The following is a 16,286-nucleotide window of genomic DNA, read 5'->3' on the forward strand; positions in this document are numbered from 1 at the left end:
GTCTTCACTGCATTTCCTCAGGTCAGTGAGTTGACATATTCATGTGCTCAGAAAATTAGGACTCAATGCAAGACCCATTTCCTCTCATTTAACTCAAAACAGTAACTCAAAAAGAGTGAAGAAACCAAAACAGGGACACACAGTATGAACATAGTCTTCTACAGACTGTGAAAGATACCTAGAAACAGAAAGCCGTGAAAGATACCCAGACTTGGGTGGTTCTCCCAGTTCAGAAAAGAAAGATCTCCCTGACTTCTGATATATACTCCATTCAAAGTATTCAAATACCCGATTTTGAAGTAATTTTAAGTTTTGCAGAAAAAAAACCCAACAGGGCTATTACTTGAGTGAGAAGAACGCTAAGATGATATTTCTTGATAAATAAATGCTTCTAGTATACAGCCAGTGGGAATCCTTTTGACTCTGGAACAAAAATATGTATAAAAACTTTAGCTATTAAATATCCTTCTACTCATTTTTTCTGGGTAACCTGCACTACATAAAAAAATTGATTTGCTCAGTTCAGGACAGATGTCCCAGTTCAAGAGAGGATATCCATTCAGAAAGTAATTAACTCCTATTAACTTCATGCCTTTATTTATTAAATAAAGGTAAATATAATAATGTATTTACATAATTTTCTGAAATAAACTATTGTCTGATCTTCCATTAATTTAACAGTTGCAGGACACACCATCTTACATTGCACATCTGAACTGCAAACTGATAGATTGTCAGAAGTCCTGTTTTCCTCCCAATAGCTATAAAAAGCTAGAGCAGAATTTCATTTTTGCTCTCATTTGCTAGCTGCCTTCCCCCCCGCTTTTACACTCTATTTTTCATTCCTTTTTTCCTTTTAGACATTACCCCTCAAAACAAACTAATAATCTAACATTTACTTGCAAAAAGGGATTTAATTAAGGAGTGAATCCATGCTGAACATTCTGCAATGCACACAAGTATGTGAACTGCAGTTTTGGAAACAGTTTGTTTACTGTAAACGAAACTTACGTTCTGTGAAATAACTCCTGGTGAAGATAATGAAAATTCCAAGTAGTCAGTACCTTGGGGAAAAAATTGCAGCACTTGGAATACTTTTAACTGATATACTAGTGAACATTCCTCTCTCAGATATAGTGTTACCATTTTTCCCTTTTTTCTTTTATTTCTTTACATATTGACATTATTTAAACACACATAGCTTTATTCAAGTAATCTTCAAGAATCACTTAGCAATTTTTTAAAACTCATTTTGTACTTCTTAGTGGCAGCATCTACATAACATCAATACAAAATTTTAAATTATACAGTTTTGTCGTGGTTTAGCCATGTGGTTTAGTTTGGATCAACCATCCTGGCTCTGTCCCCTCCCAGCTTCTTCTGCACCTGGCAGAGCATGGGAAGCTGAAAAGTCCTTGACTAGTGCAGCAACAACTAAAACATCTCTGTATTATCAACACTGTTTTCAGCACAAATCCAAAACATAGCCCCACACCAGCCACTATAGAGAAAATTAACTCTATCTCAGCTGAAACCAGGACAAGTTTCAACAGAGATACCTTCTCACATCTATGTTTCTAAACCACTTATTAAAGAGGGACAGCGTTACAAACAAATCCATCTGCTGTGATACCACTGTTCTCCACATTCATTACAAATAACGTAAGTCAACATTTGTTCATCTGGATTTGTGTTTCGCATCCAACCTGGAAGAAAGAGAGTTCCTCTGGCGATCATAGTGACAGTGCAGTTAAATTTTTCACAGCGCCTACACTTTATTTTGTTTGTCTGTGTGCCATTAATAACTTGTGGAAGCTGATGTTCCTGAACAGATGATTCTGTGTACAGAGCCCTGAGCTGTTTCAGTTCATCACTGGCCATTTCCATCACCGTCATCTCAGCAAAAGCCTTTGGACTCAACGCCCCTGAAAAAAGGTTATGTTTTAAGTGGCAACTTTTAGGGTTCTTCAGGTTAGAGATTTTGCTTCTGATGCAATTTTTATACTTTTTGTCATTTTTAGCATGAAGAGCAAAAATATGTTCTTCAATTTGTTTAGATAGCTCTAGCCATTTATCAGTTTCTTCTTTGTCTTTGGCAGAACCAGTCAAAGCTTTAGAAAGAAGATCCGTACATTTACACCTCAGAGCTCTCATCGGATCCTGCTGCAGACTTGCTTCATTAACAAGAGGTTTAGAATCTTCATTATCAGCGTGTTGTTCCTCAAACGAAGAAAGCTGATTCATGCTGCCTTCTATGTCCTTACGTACCACATTTTTAACAGTTTGCGATGGGACCAAAATTTTAGAACTAGAAGCATCTAATGCCTCCTGCTGACATGGTCCTTCAGACAGTGACTGCCCTTTAGGAACCACACTGAGATGTTCAATTTCCTCTTTCACATACACAGAAACTGACTTTTTCACTTGCATTGACTGACCACAGTTATTCTTGTAAAGTGCTTTCCACCTTGATAATAACTGCTTTGCTTTCTTTTTCAACTCTACTGAAGGGCAGCTCTTGAGTACTCTGTATACAGCCTTGGCAACTTCTGTCCCCTGAAGATAGTCTATAGTCATATCAACATCTTCAAGTTCTTTAAGATGATCCTCAATATCTTGGAAATTGTTCTCAGACAGTAGCTTTTCAATACAATGGGCTCTGTGTACAATATTTTTCTGGTCAGATATTTTTAAACCTGAAAGTGAAAAAATGTTTAGCATATTTATTGCAGTTATGACATTAATTAATTTTCTGTATATTCTCATAAGGTTTTCTTTTTATTTTATGTTATTTTACACTGTTTTATTTGTATACATCACTGGTTCTGCCAGATTTTCCTTCAAATGGTGTACAGTAGAGTTAGTGGAGCAAATGCAAAATGCAGAGGAGCCTGGGTCCTGGAAAAATGCAAGCGGGTGCGCTAGTCTAACTCATGCAAGGAAAATACTGTCGGAAAGGAGAGCCCACAGGGACTTCTGCTGGGATAGGGTTAACATTTAAAAAGTAGGGTATGACATTAATTTTTAAGGAAAAGCAGAGTGTCTTGCCAAAAACCACACTAACAAAGACACTGCTAGCATAATAAAAATGTTTGTCGTACTTGGTTTTCTATGCATGCACACCACAACAGAAGTTCACAGGGAGATTCTCAACTACTACAAGAAGGTAGGTAACTACACAACCACTCTACTGTATGAGATTACAGGTAGACTTTGCAGTGTTTGTGCATTAGTAGACTCTAGTACCACTGGACTACCAAGAAGCAACGAGTTCTGAAATTCAGCATTTTTCACCAAAAGCACCAGATGACCACCCGTTGATGTTTGAAATCTAGACACTATTATCAAATGATAAGCTTTCCAAAAAATAAAAAGGAGGCTTTATAGGCAACATATTCCCCCCTCCTCACACATACAGAGAAACAATAAAAATATTAGTAGGGTTTTTACAGTATTGGTATCAACAAATTGAATTTAATAAGAATGCTGTTTTCAGAAAATCAGTTTGTTTTTCTATCACAGAAATTTAAAGTCTATTAAAAACCATGTCTGGGACTTTCTGCTATAACATGTATTTGAATAACATAATGATCTCACACTGCTGAATACATTCTGGAATCGCTTCCCCATAACCTCCAATGGCAGATTTGTAAGTAAACACTGCACGAATTTAATCTGAAAGTTGCAATGACATGGAAGTTTACTACAAGACTCCAAACCCAGGTAGATAATTGCTGTCATCTTTCCAGAATGCATATACAAAATAACCCTCCTCAGGAAAACTGACTTATGTCTCAACTTTTGGGAACCTATATATAAACCTCTTTTTCCATTTTTCAGTTTTCAAGCATCTGACTACAAATGAACTCAGTACAAGTTGCAATGATACAGAATAATAGAAAAATCAAAGCAGGTCCAAAAACTCCACATTGTAAGGTGCTTTTTTGGTTGCTGGTTTTTGGGGGTTGTATGTTTGGTTGGTTTTTGTTTTTTTAAAATCAGTCATTCCTGCAACTATACCCTAACTTACCAAGATTTTTTGACAAATCCTTATAATAAATGCTGAGATGTTTGGCTATCTGTGGTTTTATTTTTAATAAAATCTGCAAATTTCCACTTGGTTTCTCATAGCATACCCTTTAGTTAAAATTAAATACATAGGTTTGGCATTAGAAGACTAATTTGGAGTAGGGACCAATGTGTAGCACAGCTATGTTTTTCACAAATTTGTTTGGTTTTGCCAGTGTCATGTATATGTTGTAGCCTGTATAATGGAGAAACATTGATACATGCAGAAATTAGACATATGCATTAAGAATGACCCATAAACCATAAAAAGTTAGAAAGGTTAGGAAAACTTGCACACTCACGTTGTTTTAGTTAATAATAACTTCTACAGCAGACAGGTGAGATACCTGTGAATTGTTTTTTGGTTTTGTTTTTTTTTTCATTTCAGACTTTTTCCTCAAGCCCTTGTTACTTCAAAAGAATAAAATTAACCAGCTAATGTGGGCATGGTATCTGATCAAAAACCACTGACCTAAATGACTTTTTCAAACACCTGGTGGAGATGTCAGAGTCAGGCCTTTTGAGGAACTTTTATATGTCACCGTAACTTGATATTGGGGATTTCCTCAATTACTAAACAGTAAGTAGCAGAACACATTTTATTGGGAACTGCAAAGCGAAGGTTTAGGGCTACTCTGCAGCAAGTTTAAGTAAGTGAGCCTGACATAACTCAGTGCATCTTAAGCCCAAAACGCCATTCTGGTTCCTACATGACCCTCAACCTTTCACTTGCTATGCAAGAGATGATGTTATAACTCTTCCAAAAGTTTCTCTTTATAGCTGCTAACAGAGAAGCAAGCTGGACTAGTAAACTTTTAACTGAGGTCCCCACTGCTGCCCTTTCCCTTGCTAGCTCTGGCATCATATTACAGTTTGAGTATCAAGGCAGGGCAGCTCAAAAATAGTGACACCTGCAAAACAATTTCAAAACTGCAACATCTACAAACTCCTAATTGCTGTTTTTGGAAATTCTTAAAAGTTAGACACATCCCTCTATATCCTAAAAAGTACCTATTTTCTTACAGCCGTAGCATTATTAAAGCATGCTCCCATATACTCTTATGCGTTAAATGAAAAGAAAAAGGGGATTTCAGAATGCACTCTCATGGCTTGAATAAGATTTCCTTGTGATTCCTTTTTACCAAGCCCTTTGACCAAAGAATGCTCAGTGCAATGCAATGTGCAAATTTACACACAAAAAGAGTTAATACTACTAACATTATTCTCCTGTTTGCTGAAAAGGAGAATTAAATGTAGAATGCAGAATTGAATGGTGTGTTATGAGTGTTAAGTGTTCCTCTTTTCTTGTGAGTTAGTCTTCTAAATTTGTGCACGAAACCAGTTTTTTCTGAAGTTGCATATATCCTGATTCTACTCTAGACAAAGTCATCTGCCTCATAGAGATTGACGCAAGGCTAGACACACATGTCCATGTTTAAAGGAACTCATAAGCAGATTTCTTGCACCATCACTGTTTCCATGATGAAATCGCCTGAGAATGGGGGAAGAGGAAGGACAAGTGATACAGCTGGGTAATTTGCATGCTCTGATGCTTTCTATGACCACCATCCCAGCTAACTTGTTTCCTGCATGACAGAAGTAAGTTCAAACTTTAGGTAGGGCCTCAGAGCTCCACAAAAGAAAAGGACAGAGAAAGAGAGAGCATAAACCTTCATCCATTTCTATAATCCTAAACCACTGACAAATCTGACCTCCACAGCGAATGACCTCTGCATTCACTTAACCTGTATTTAAACAGCTCATTCTTGTCTGACATTTCGAAGACCTGCAAAACCTCAATAATCGCCACTACAGAAACTGATTTACTACTCAAGAAGTTTCAGAATCAGAGAAACAGGATGCATTTTCCAAATACTTAAGTTGAACTCTATGCATCATCATACTGAAAAGCACGTATAATTGCATCCTCGCTCATCTGTTCTGCTGCAGGAACATGCAGAGGCTGTGAAAGTGGAAAGAGGTATTTTCTTATGTAGGGCAGCCATCACTACAGCAGGACGGTTCCCTGTCTCCTGAACACTAAGTAGCTGACATTAGAAAATGATGATCTGCTGGCGCTTACCGTTTTTCATGCAATCTAGGGCAGAGTTGGTGACAGTTATATGCTCAGCCAGTATGACTGCCCTGTGCCTTAGAATCAGTTCTGCTCCTTCCAACATACTCCACTTCAAACGTCATTTTCTTCAGTTCTTCTACCTATCTGTGCATGTATCGTATTATGCTACACATACCATAAAATATACTTACCCAAATGAAAGATGACTTCATGAATTTAGTACACAGGACTATGGACATGCAAAGAAATTACTACACACAAAGTGCCTGTTGATTATTTGCCCATGCATATACTTCTACCCTGCGACAAAGGTGAGTTATTTTGATCTTTCAATTGAGGACTATGCTTCACAGAAGTTTTCCTCTCTAATATTGCAGGGTGAGGATCTGTACGTAAGAAATGGTGCATAAAGGCCATGGATATTATCTGCTTTACGATAGTGCTTCTTGCTCATGGTTATCCACCTGACCCTAGGCAGTGCCCAGGGCGGCAAGGTGAAGACATGCCCATTTCTGTGGCCAATCTCACACAAGAAAATTATACGGCTGAAAAAGATTTCTTTGGCTCCACAGCTATGAGTGGGCATTGGCAGCTGAGGTGACTAACACAAAGCCTCTGAGGGGAGCTGGAGCTCATGCGTTGGCATTTGCAGCGAGAAGGAAGCCATCCTGCCACACACTCACGGTGAATTACTTTACACTTACCGGACACCTACAGCTACTGAGAGGGAGCTGACATATGCTAACTCATCACCCCACACTAAGATGCTTTTTTTCTAATAGGCAGATCTAAGACAACCTGTTTTGGTTTTTTTTTAACCCTCTACCAGATATATAAAAGGCTGGTTTAGATTGGATTAAATGCAGTATATATGTTCTACCTTAGGACTTTTTTCACACGTGTGCTAAGGCAATAAATTAAATTATTAGAAATTTTAAGATCTTCTTAGTCATGCATTGACTTTTTCAAGTTTATGCAACATTAAATTCAAGTACATAAATGTTATGGCAGCAGTTAAATAAGCAAACTGAAAACAGAATATGGACATCAAAACATGAATAATTATTTTAAAATAATTTTGGAAATTCAACCACCTAACAGACTACTCACATTTAAGTCAAAACAATCACTTCTAGGGGAATGCTTTCCTCAACATGTACAACATATAGCAAAGAGGTAAGACTGAATGACTCCCTTCAAACTTATTAAGCAAAGCTAGATAAAAGTAACAGAAAAAATAAGTCATCAAAAATACATCACAAGAACAGAACCAAATCCATAATTAATTACTTCAATGGAGTGGGATATTCACTGGTAACTGGCAGAAGCACAAGAAACAGCCAGCAGAGAAACCAGTAAATAAAGCTAATAAACATGTCTATCAGTGACAACAGAGAGCTTTCCCTGGGGAAAGCATTCTTGGAATGCCACTGGCTTTGTTGTGTACCTAGTTTGCAAAGGATTTTAAGGTCCTTCAGGATGAAAAGTAATATATACATCTGAAATACTATGCTAACTACTCAATCATTAAATTTAATCTCAGCTTCCAAATTAAAAGGCAGTGTGGTAAAAAAAAAAAAAAAAGGTTTTTTCTGCATTTGTTGCCCTATAAGTCAAGCAAGGACTGGATTTATCACCAAGGTTGACAGAGACCATTATTTTACAGGATCAGAAATTAAACAGAGATTCCTGAACTTATAAAGAACATATAAGGTTATGAAATGGTTCCTTTCACTACTGCTGGCTTCCTTCAAAGGATGAGGCAGAGCTCTTCTTTAATACTGGGAATACTGCGTAGCATTTCATATTAAGTCTGGATGTCAAGAACCTCCTCTGCTTCTCTAATCAAGGCACAACATGATTTCCTCGGACAACTGTAGAAAACATGTTTTTCATGTTCTTATAGGGAGAAACAAGAAACTACTGATGCAGTGGTAATACCCGAGTGTATTTTCTAGCTGAAGTTCACTGGGAACCTAAGTATAGCAAGCTTGAGTTCTTTCGTGCTCAGAATCCTGGTCCTTGAACTCCGATATTTCTGCTGTAAATCAGGGGTTTGCTGTTTGTGGAATGATGGCAAGACAGCTGACAGATCTCTGACTGCTCACTGACAAGGGATTTTTGAGTTTTCTGCTGTGTCAGATAAGCAAAATCATTGATTGAAATAAGCGTTATTTCAAAAAAAATTAGAGAAATTAGAGTTTAAAACAACTCTAGGTAGTCTATAATATTTATCATTCTCTCTAGTTCTCAGATGACAAAAGTGAGGCCTACAGGGTGAAATAACCTGCTCAAGCTGGTTCAGTAGGTCAGATGCAGAACAAAGACCACAATCATAACCCTTTAACCCACAGCTCTACTTCTCTGATAACCGCCCAGTCCTAAGCAGCTGTTCATAATGTTCAACGGGGGGGGGGGCGGGGGGGGAGGGACAGAACAAAGAGGAAGTTGGGGGAAGCCTCAAAACTTTCTCAAGAGAAAGCAAGTGTTTCACAGAAACCAAGCTCCAATTCCAAATGGGAAATTATTGTACCACTTGAGGGAGCTGTAGTATAGCAAACCCATGGAGTCTTGTGAAATGTGCATAATGAGAAACTCCAACCTCTTAAGAAAAAAGATAAAACTATTTCCCTGTGACCTTTAGGAGACTTCACATTTTTAGGGCACCTGTTTGCCTGCATTTGGCAAAAAACCCCTGTAAGTCCAAAGGTGCTGAGATACAGACAGGAGGGAAAGGGTGCGTCCCTTATCCAGTCACTGTCCTGTACTTTGCTCTTTCATTCAACATTTTTTAAATTTGGAATTCAACCACATTTCTACCTGATTTAATGCTATGTGGCAAATGCTGCTGAACAAATATTTGTAAAATTAACTGAATCGTACTCAGTCAGCACTGTTCTGCTGTCTTCCTCGTTCCAAGAGGTAAGAAATCCAAGAAAAAGGATTTTTTTTCTTAAGTTATTAAATGAATCACGCATTTTTGTTATTGTAGAGATGCAAGAACAAAAGTACAAATGATAGCATCACAGTTTTGTGCAGTACAAAATAAACATCCTCATCCCTCCTACAGCTACACAAGGGATTTCCATCCTGCTTAACTTTTAGCAATGCATGAGAACATCTGTTTGAATTCCAAGTGTCTATTGAAGGTTACAAGGTAGAGATTGACTCGTATTTACAATGAGACTCTGTAATGTTGTGCTGATGAGGTACTTTCTTGCCAAATCATTAGAAGCTCTCACACTGACTGCATGGTATAATGAGTCACTTGAGTATACAAGACTAAATGATGGTGATCAATAGAAATCTTGACAGTCAAGTTTGCTGCTAAGGAAAAAAAGATCAGGCTACCTCAGGTTTAAAATATGGTCATCCTGTAATAATACCAAGTTGAATCAGGACTTTTTTAAACAGTAAAATGACTAAGCAGGAGAAAACAAACAAACAAAAAACCCCAGCCTGAGACATTTGGTGCTAACTGCAAAGCCTGGGAAAAACATTGCCCCCCCCAAACCATTTGGGGTAAATGCCTTGTCTCTGCTATACGCCTTATCTGGTGCAAAGCCATAGTCTATTTTGCCTTAGTACAGCTAACTCCCACTGATAAACCAAGACAAACTCAGAATGCATCCAAGTAAGTCTTGGAAGGGTATAGATGGCTGAACACCACTCCTCTTCTCCCTCATCCCAACCTCTGATGTAGACCATTTTTTTTCTCCAAGGAGTTCTATGTAATCAGAAAAAAATCCAGACCACAGCCAAGATAAAGACCAGAAGAAGCCAAGTACTCCTAACGGTGTAATAAAAGTTCTGCCAAGAATGTGGTTAATGCTATAGCAGAGATGGTGCATAGCACAGTCCTGGAAACACCAGATTTCTTGCTTTGGGCAACCTAAATTCCATATAAACAATGAAAATGATCAAATGCTATTTTGAACTCAGAGCCTAAGAGGAAATCAGAGAATTCTCACAGCCAGCCTCCAGAACCCAAAACATTCCTTCATCCTGTCTACAGTGGGAGAGCGGTCATCAAAGATGTCACCAATAAATCATTTTTCAGGGCTTTTATTTCATCTTGGCAAAAATCAGAGCTCTTCCTGCCTCTCAGCAGGACTGCCTCCCACCCCTAAAAATTTCTGAACTATACAGAATAGCCATATGAATAAATCTAAGGGAATACAATAACAGCTGAGACAATACAATGGTACTATTGCCAGATGCCCATGACCACTGACACCTCACTGACCAAGAGAGTCACTTCTCGGTCAAAGATCCACAAGCAGTGGAGTACATAAGCTCAGGATTACTGCAAAACCATTCCCCAAAAATCTCTACCTCACTTGCAGAATGCAATCACTGTAGTGCCAGAGGAAAAATGCATCTTTTATTCTGCACACAACAGAACAGAGCCACAGTGAGCAAGAAAAGGTAAATTAAGTAAGAATACTACGTAAAACATTGTTTCAAGAAATTTTCCAGGATAACATCTGGTGAAAGAGTATGTGCATAATGGAAAGTAGTATGATAGAGCAATAGCTTTGTTCTGCATTATTAATATCAGTGACTGCTTGAACTACAGCGCTCTTAACTAATCTGGAGCTATACTGTCTCTACCCTGTGTTTCTCTCACTGGAACCATTCTCCCACAGGTTTCTTCCCGAGAGAGGGAGTTTGCAGGGGAGAGAGGGCAGAGTACATTGCATTCATGTGAGGACGCACACAGTTGCATCCTTTAAAGGCAAATTTTTAATCCTGATTTGGAGTTGCTTCTCCTAGAGCTCCCATTTTTAATTAAAATAGAATTCTTATTTCCTTAAAAAAAATCAATAGACTGCATAATTGTGCTGGTTTTGGCTGAGATAGAGTAAATTTTCTTCATAGTAGCTAGTATGGGGCTATGTTTTGAATTTGTGCTGAAAAGAGTGTTGATAACACAGGGATGTTTTTGTTATTGCTGAGCAGTGCTTACACAGAGCCAAGGCCTTTTCTGCCTCTCCCCCCACCCCACCACCAAGTAGGCTGGGGGTGCACAAGAAGCTGGGAGGGGACACAGCGGGGACAGCTGACCCCAACTGACCAAAGGGCTATTCCATACCATATGATGTCATGCTCAGCATGTAAAGCTGGGGGAAGAAGGAGGAAGGGGGAGATGTTCGGAGTGATGGCATTTGTCTTCCCAAGGAACTGTTTCGCGTGATGGAGCCCTGCTTTCCTGGAGATGGCTGAACACCTGCCTGCCGATGTGAAGCAGTGAATTCCTTGCTTTGCTTGTGTGCGTGGCTTTTGCTTTCCGTATTAAACTGTCTTTATCTCAACCCACGAGTTTTCTCACTCCTACCCTCCTGCTTCTCTCCCCATCCTATTGTGGTGGGAGTGAGCAAGCGGCCATGTGGTGCTTAGTTGCTGGCTGGGGGTTAAACCACAACAATAATGAAGTCACCAAGCCTCAGGGATCAACCCCAAAGTAGAGTTGTCAGCACATTTTTCTAAGAAGATCAAATAAACATGCATGGATTTAATGAGATAGGAAAAGCTGTTGCCCTTACCAGACTGCTTAGCCACTGGCTTTGTTTGACCTCAGTATATAAGCTGGAGCTCAGGAAAAGACTCAAAATATTACAGCTACACCAGACGAATAACACCTCTGACTTGTCTCACGACAAAAAGTAGCTGAGAAAATTCTTTATGAATTGAACAGCTACAGCTGTTTTGAGTTCTAGGAGCTCCAGCTGCTGTGACAGTGGACACACACGTCCCAGAAGAGATGTTACCTTGCTAACGGTTTAATAATCTAGTTTAGAATTAAACTGATTCTCACTGGAAGATATTTTAGCTTTTCCTGTATCTTGTCTGCCTTACCCATGTTAATTTTTCTACTGAACTGACTGGTTATCTGAGTTAGACAAACACCTTAAACCCTGAAAAGGTTACAAGTAATGCATTACTCCACTGATTTGAAATCTTTATTTCTATTGATATGGTTGATGTTTTTAATAAAATACTTCCAAGGAGTTAAAAAAAAAGATAGAATTTAGTTTTAACAAGTTACAGATTGCAAGTAGCAAGTGGAGGTACTAGCTAATCTCTTCCACAACAGGATAGCTATACAGACTCACAATACCTTCTAATACACTATGATTCAATGGCGCAATAATAAAATGTATATATAGTTCAGAGAGATTTGTCATTAACAGTTTCATTTGAAATTATGTATAAATAATGTGTGATTCTCTTTGCTTTAAAATTTGCACCATTTCAAATAAAGAAACACTTACATGGTTTCTCTAATCTACAACCAGATGATTTTTCAGTATTAACTAACTTTATTGAAAATCATGCTTTCAAGTTTGGGCACAAGGTCACACAAATTTTCCATGGGGCTCTCTGGTTTTTCAAATTTTTACGACGAAGCCTTACCAAAGCTGGCAGAGGAATACCTTTTCTCTCAGCCACTTTCCACTACTTGCCAGTATGAGGTACTAGCTGGAGGTTCCAGCAGGTCAAAAGTCAGGCTTTTGATATGCAGGGTAAATTTTCAAAACATGAACTACTGTTTTGGCTGCAAGTGACAAATACACATAGGAAAAGAACAGTGATGAATTAAATTTAAGCAGATGACTCAGACATGAATTAATGCTACCTAGCTATGGTAGGGACACAGATTGTGATATATGTATTTTGTACTAATTAAGCTGACCTGCTAGAGTGAAGTTTATCAAGGGATTCAGGCTTTTGGGGGGGCTGCACACAATTTTTCACAAATCATACAATAATTTTTGTGATTATAAATTAACAGGGTCTCTTGCAAACTAGAGAGTACAGCTTATCATCTGCACAAAAAAGCCAAGCTTGCTAGAAGTACATCTGGCATCTTCCCATCATGTCTCTGTCATGAAGAGCAAAGCTTAAACTGGGACAAGTAGAAAATGCTAATACCATTCCTGTAACATCACTTACCTTAGTACCCAATCAAAACCTTACTGTGTGAAATTACTTTATTTGCACTTTGTGAAATGACTGCTTCATTTCCTAACATTCATGTTTTTCCAACAGTAACACATTTAAAAACAAAAATAAATTATTATTATTGTTAAATTTGACTGACAATATGAAGAATATTTCACTATTTTCCCACAGCAAGAGGATGCTATAAACATTATTCCTCACTCAAGAAACATACCAGGTGATACCAATGTGATTTAAGCATCTTAGTGTCATTGTTAACTAATTAACTACTTTAATTCAATACAGTTTAGTCTCCTAAACTGTTCATCTGGATGGATGCAAATTATCATATTCATAATTCCAATCACTTAGGACAACAAACCAGTGAAATAATTTCAGCAAGGCTGTGATGTCTTCCAAGGGGAAGCTGGTTTCTTCAACATACATTAACTGTATTGCCTTATACAGGTAATGCTAACAGTTCCAGCTCATGAAGCACACTCTCTCTCTCCGCCATTGCGATTGTACCAGACATCTGGACTGCTCCCTCTACTCAGTGTCTGTGCACAAGAAGCATTCATAACACTGTCCTCCAAACACTGGGAAATCATAATTCAAAATCCTCAGTACACTGAGATTGGCTTATACACTATAATGCCTTTAGAAGTAAAAAACTCGGAGCTGTTCTGCATTTCTTTTCAGGCTGTAAGCCTGTAGTGTTCCCATCTTTCCTCCACAGACAAAATGATTAGTTTACTTTTTTGAAAAAGAAAGGTTACACTATCATGTACAACATGGCTCCAAGGACCAATACCTGAAGAAATCAGAGTTTTGAGCATTCTACTGTAACTGTAGAAGACTGACAATACTTTCCCTGTTCACCTATAAGGATGATAATGATGTTACCTCTCATATTCCTGCTTGGTATTAGAGCTTTCCTCCCCTATTTTCTAAGTTCCTTTTGAATTTCTTGTTCATTTACCAATTAATTGGGTGGGGTTTTTTAAACCTACTGAAGAACTTGTGAGCTGCAGGTTTAAAATTGGCTTTTAAGTAACAGATCTCATCTAACATTCTTGCACGTCCACTTGTTTTTCAGTCTCCATAAATACTGTTTATATCCTCTTGCAGATGTACTGATTTGAAACCTGGGCGGCCTCAATCTAAACAAAGCTTTCCTAAGGTGGATCTCATATCCTCCTTCAGTAAGCATTGGCACAGAAGTCCAACAAAACAGACTGGCTTGCAGATAGGAGCGTAAATCAACAAGTAAAAAAGTACTTAAGACATATCTATTCAAAATACATTTGTTCACATAATACTTAAGAAACAAATATGAGTCATTTTGGAAAGGAACAAGCAATTCTTTCTCTTGAATACATTTCCTTGACAAAATAGCTTTAAAGATTATTCTTATTTATATAGAGCTAGCAGAGACTTCAATTCTATAACACTACAAGCAAAACTAGACGTTCAGTCTGCAATGTCTTTTTATGGCAAATTGTCCTGACAAATTAATAAAAAAATGGAACATGTAAGTAATAAAAACATGTTTTATGAACTTTTGTGAGTTTTTTATCATTTCTCAGATGAACACAGACTTTTTACTGCTGTAACGCTCAATTTCTAGTTAAGCCTCAGCTCAATACTATTTCTATTTGTCATTCCATTGGCAGGGACATACTTACATGAGATATTGCTTTATAATTCTTCTACAGGTTTTCCACTGAAAAATGATATAACTTTTTCCCTTTAAAAATAAATCCTTTGTATGCAGAAGAGCACATATGTTCCTGACTCCTCTACAAAGAAAGTGAATGATATAATCAGAGGATATTTGTAAGATATTATTAGTGTCTGCTAAAATTCCTTCTGCTAAAACATGAATACTTAAATATGAAAGTACACAATGTCTAAACACTTGAGAGTCTTGATCAAGACATCTGACGTACTGGTTGAAATAAGATGTGAAATACACTTGAAATGAAATGGATTTTTATATATTTAATTATTAAAAACAATACTACATCGAAAAGTGTGAACTCTCTAATTCCTTTCTGTATTCATGCCATCGTCTGACTTATCTCAAGACATCAATGCTGCATGGAGACCAATATAATAAGTACCTAAAAAATTCCCATAATGCTACCATCACAGATATCCATCCTGCAATTTTCAAGGTCAGCCTCTTCTGTGAGTAGGAATTACAGCCGCTTATGATATAAATCAGTAAGGTAATTACAACAGCTGGGAGGAGCCCAGCCGCATGTATTTGTCTGAAAGGAGTTGACTGTGGAAGCCAGCCAGAGATGACATCTTGTCTGGAAGAGGTTTGGAGTCAGCCTCACAACGCCAGCAGCTGACCAACACCACTGTAACCTGCAACTCAAGACACCGGCCCAAGGAACTAGGTGGAGATAAGCTTGCAAACACTCCCATAAAATAGATGCGCCAGCTCACACACTAACTGTGCTCCAAAATGCCACTCAGTAATGCCATGGGTACATTAATTCCGTGTTTTTTCTCCAAATCCTTCACGAAAACCTCCTCAGGTCTGTTCCCCCTACACATCCTCAGACTCATCTAGCTTAAGTTTGATCCACTGCTGTACTGCTTAGGGGCGAAATGTCGCCCCTCCTCAGACTCCTGGCACACCCAAGGCAGGAGAGGCAAGCACGGACCTACCTACCAACGCCCCCCCGCTCCTCAGGGAGCTGCTACCGCTGCACCCCTTTGGCACAGGGGAACCCCTTTGGCCCCCGAGGCCAGAGCCGGGACTAGCACCGTGCGAACGGGAAAACCGGACCTGGGGAGAAGCGGGGCGACTCCCGGGGGTCGAGGCGAGGCGCCATTTCACGGCGCTGCGGGGAACCCCCGCACCGCTCGCTCCCGCCGCCCTTCCGCACCTCACCCCCAGCGCTAGGGCACGGGGAAGCGTCTCTTCGGCATCACCGAGGAAGGGGGGCCTCACTCCCGCTGCCCCTGGTGAAACACACAGCGCTACTACCACCCCCCTCGCCCCCGTACCCCGGCAGCGGGGCCAACGCCGTTACCTCCGCAGCGGGCCTCAACATGGCGCCTCCCTCCCTCTTCCTGCTCCGCGCCGGACCGCGCCGCCGCCATCTCTGCGAGCGGGCGGGCCGGACTGCGGGGGCGAGCGGCTGCGCGCTGGCCTCGGCCCGCTGCTGCCTGTCAG

The 16,286-nt window shown here is 39.2% G+C and overlaps 2 protein-coding genes across 5 annotated transcripts in view; both read right to left on the minus strand.

Annotated features, from left to right (window-relative positions):
* Positions 1 to 16,278, minus strand: part of RAB9A (RAB9A, member RAS oncogene family) — a 32,977-nt gene extending 16,699 nt beyond the window's left edge. The window contains exon 1 of one of the 2 annotated variants that reach the window (XM_072849471.1): positions 16,144 to 16,278. The gene's annotated coding sequence lies outside the window, so the exon portion shown is untranslated. The remainder of the gene's footprint in view (positions 1 to 16,143) is intronic. The other variant, XM_072849470.1, reaches the window with a different exon arrangement.
* Positions 1,015 to 16,274, minus strand: TCEANC (transcription elongation factor A N-terminal and central domain containing). 3 transcript variants are annotated; one of them, XM_072849451.1, is made up of 3 exons: positions 16,144 to 16,265; positions 14,779 to 14,892; positions 1,015 to 2,696 (listed from the first exon to the last, which is right to left on the minus strand). In XM_072849451.1, exon 3 carries the CDS (start codon positions 2,575 to 2,577, stop codon positions 1,606 to 1,608), a length of 972 nt encoding a protein of 323 aa, XP_072705552.1. In that variant the 5' UTR covers positions 2,578 to 2,696; positions 14,779 to 14,892; positions 16,144 to 16,265; the 3' UTR covers positions 1,015 to 1,605. The 3 variants fall into 3 exon arrangements, with proteins under 3 accessions (XP_072705552.1, XP_072705545.1, XP_072705551.1); XM_072849444.1 differs by lacking the exon at positions 14,779 to 14,892 and having other exon boundaries at positions 16,144 to 16,274; XM_072849450.1 differs by lacking the exon at positions 14,779 to 14,892 and having other exon boundaries at positions 16,118 to 16,230.
* Positions 16,279 to 16,286: the final 8 nt, after the last annotated feature.

The sequence above is a fragment of the Ciconia boyciana genome, chromosome 1 (assembly GCF_034638445.1).
Source record: "Ciconia boyciana chromosome 1, ASM3463844v1, whole genome shotgun sequence".
NCBI lineage: Eukaryota > Metazoa > Chordata > Aves > Ciconiiformes > Ciconiidae > Ciconia > Ciconia boyciana.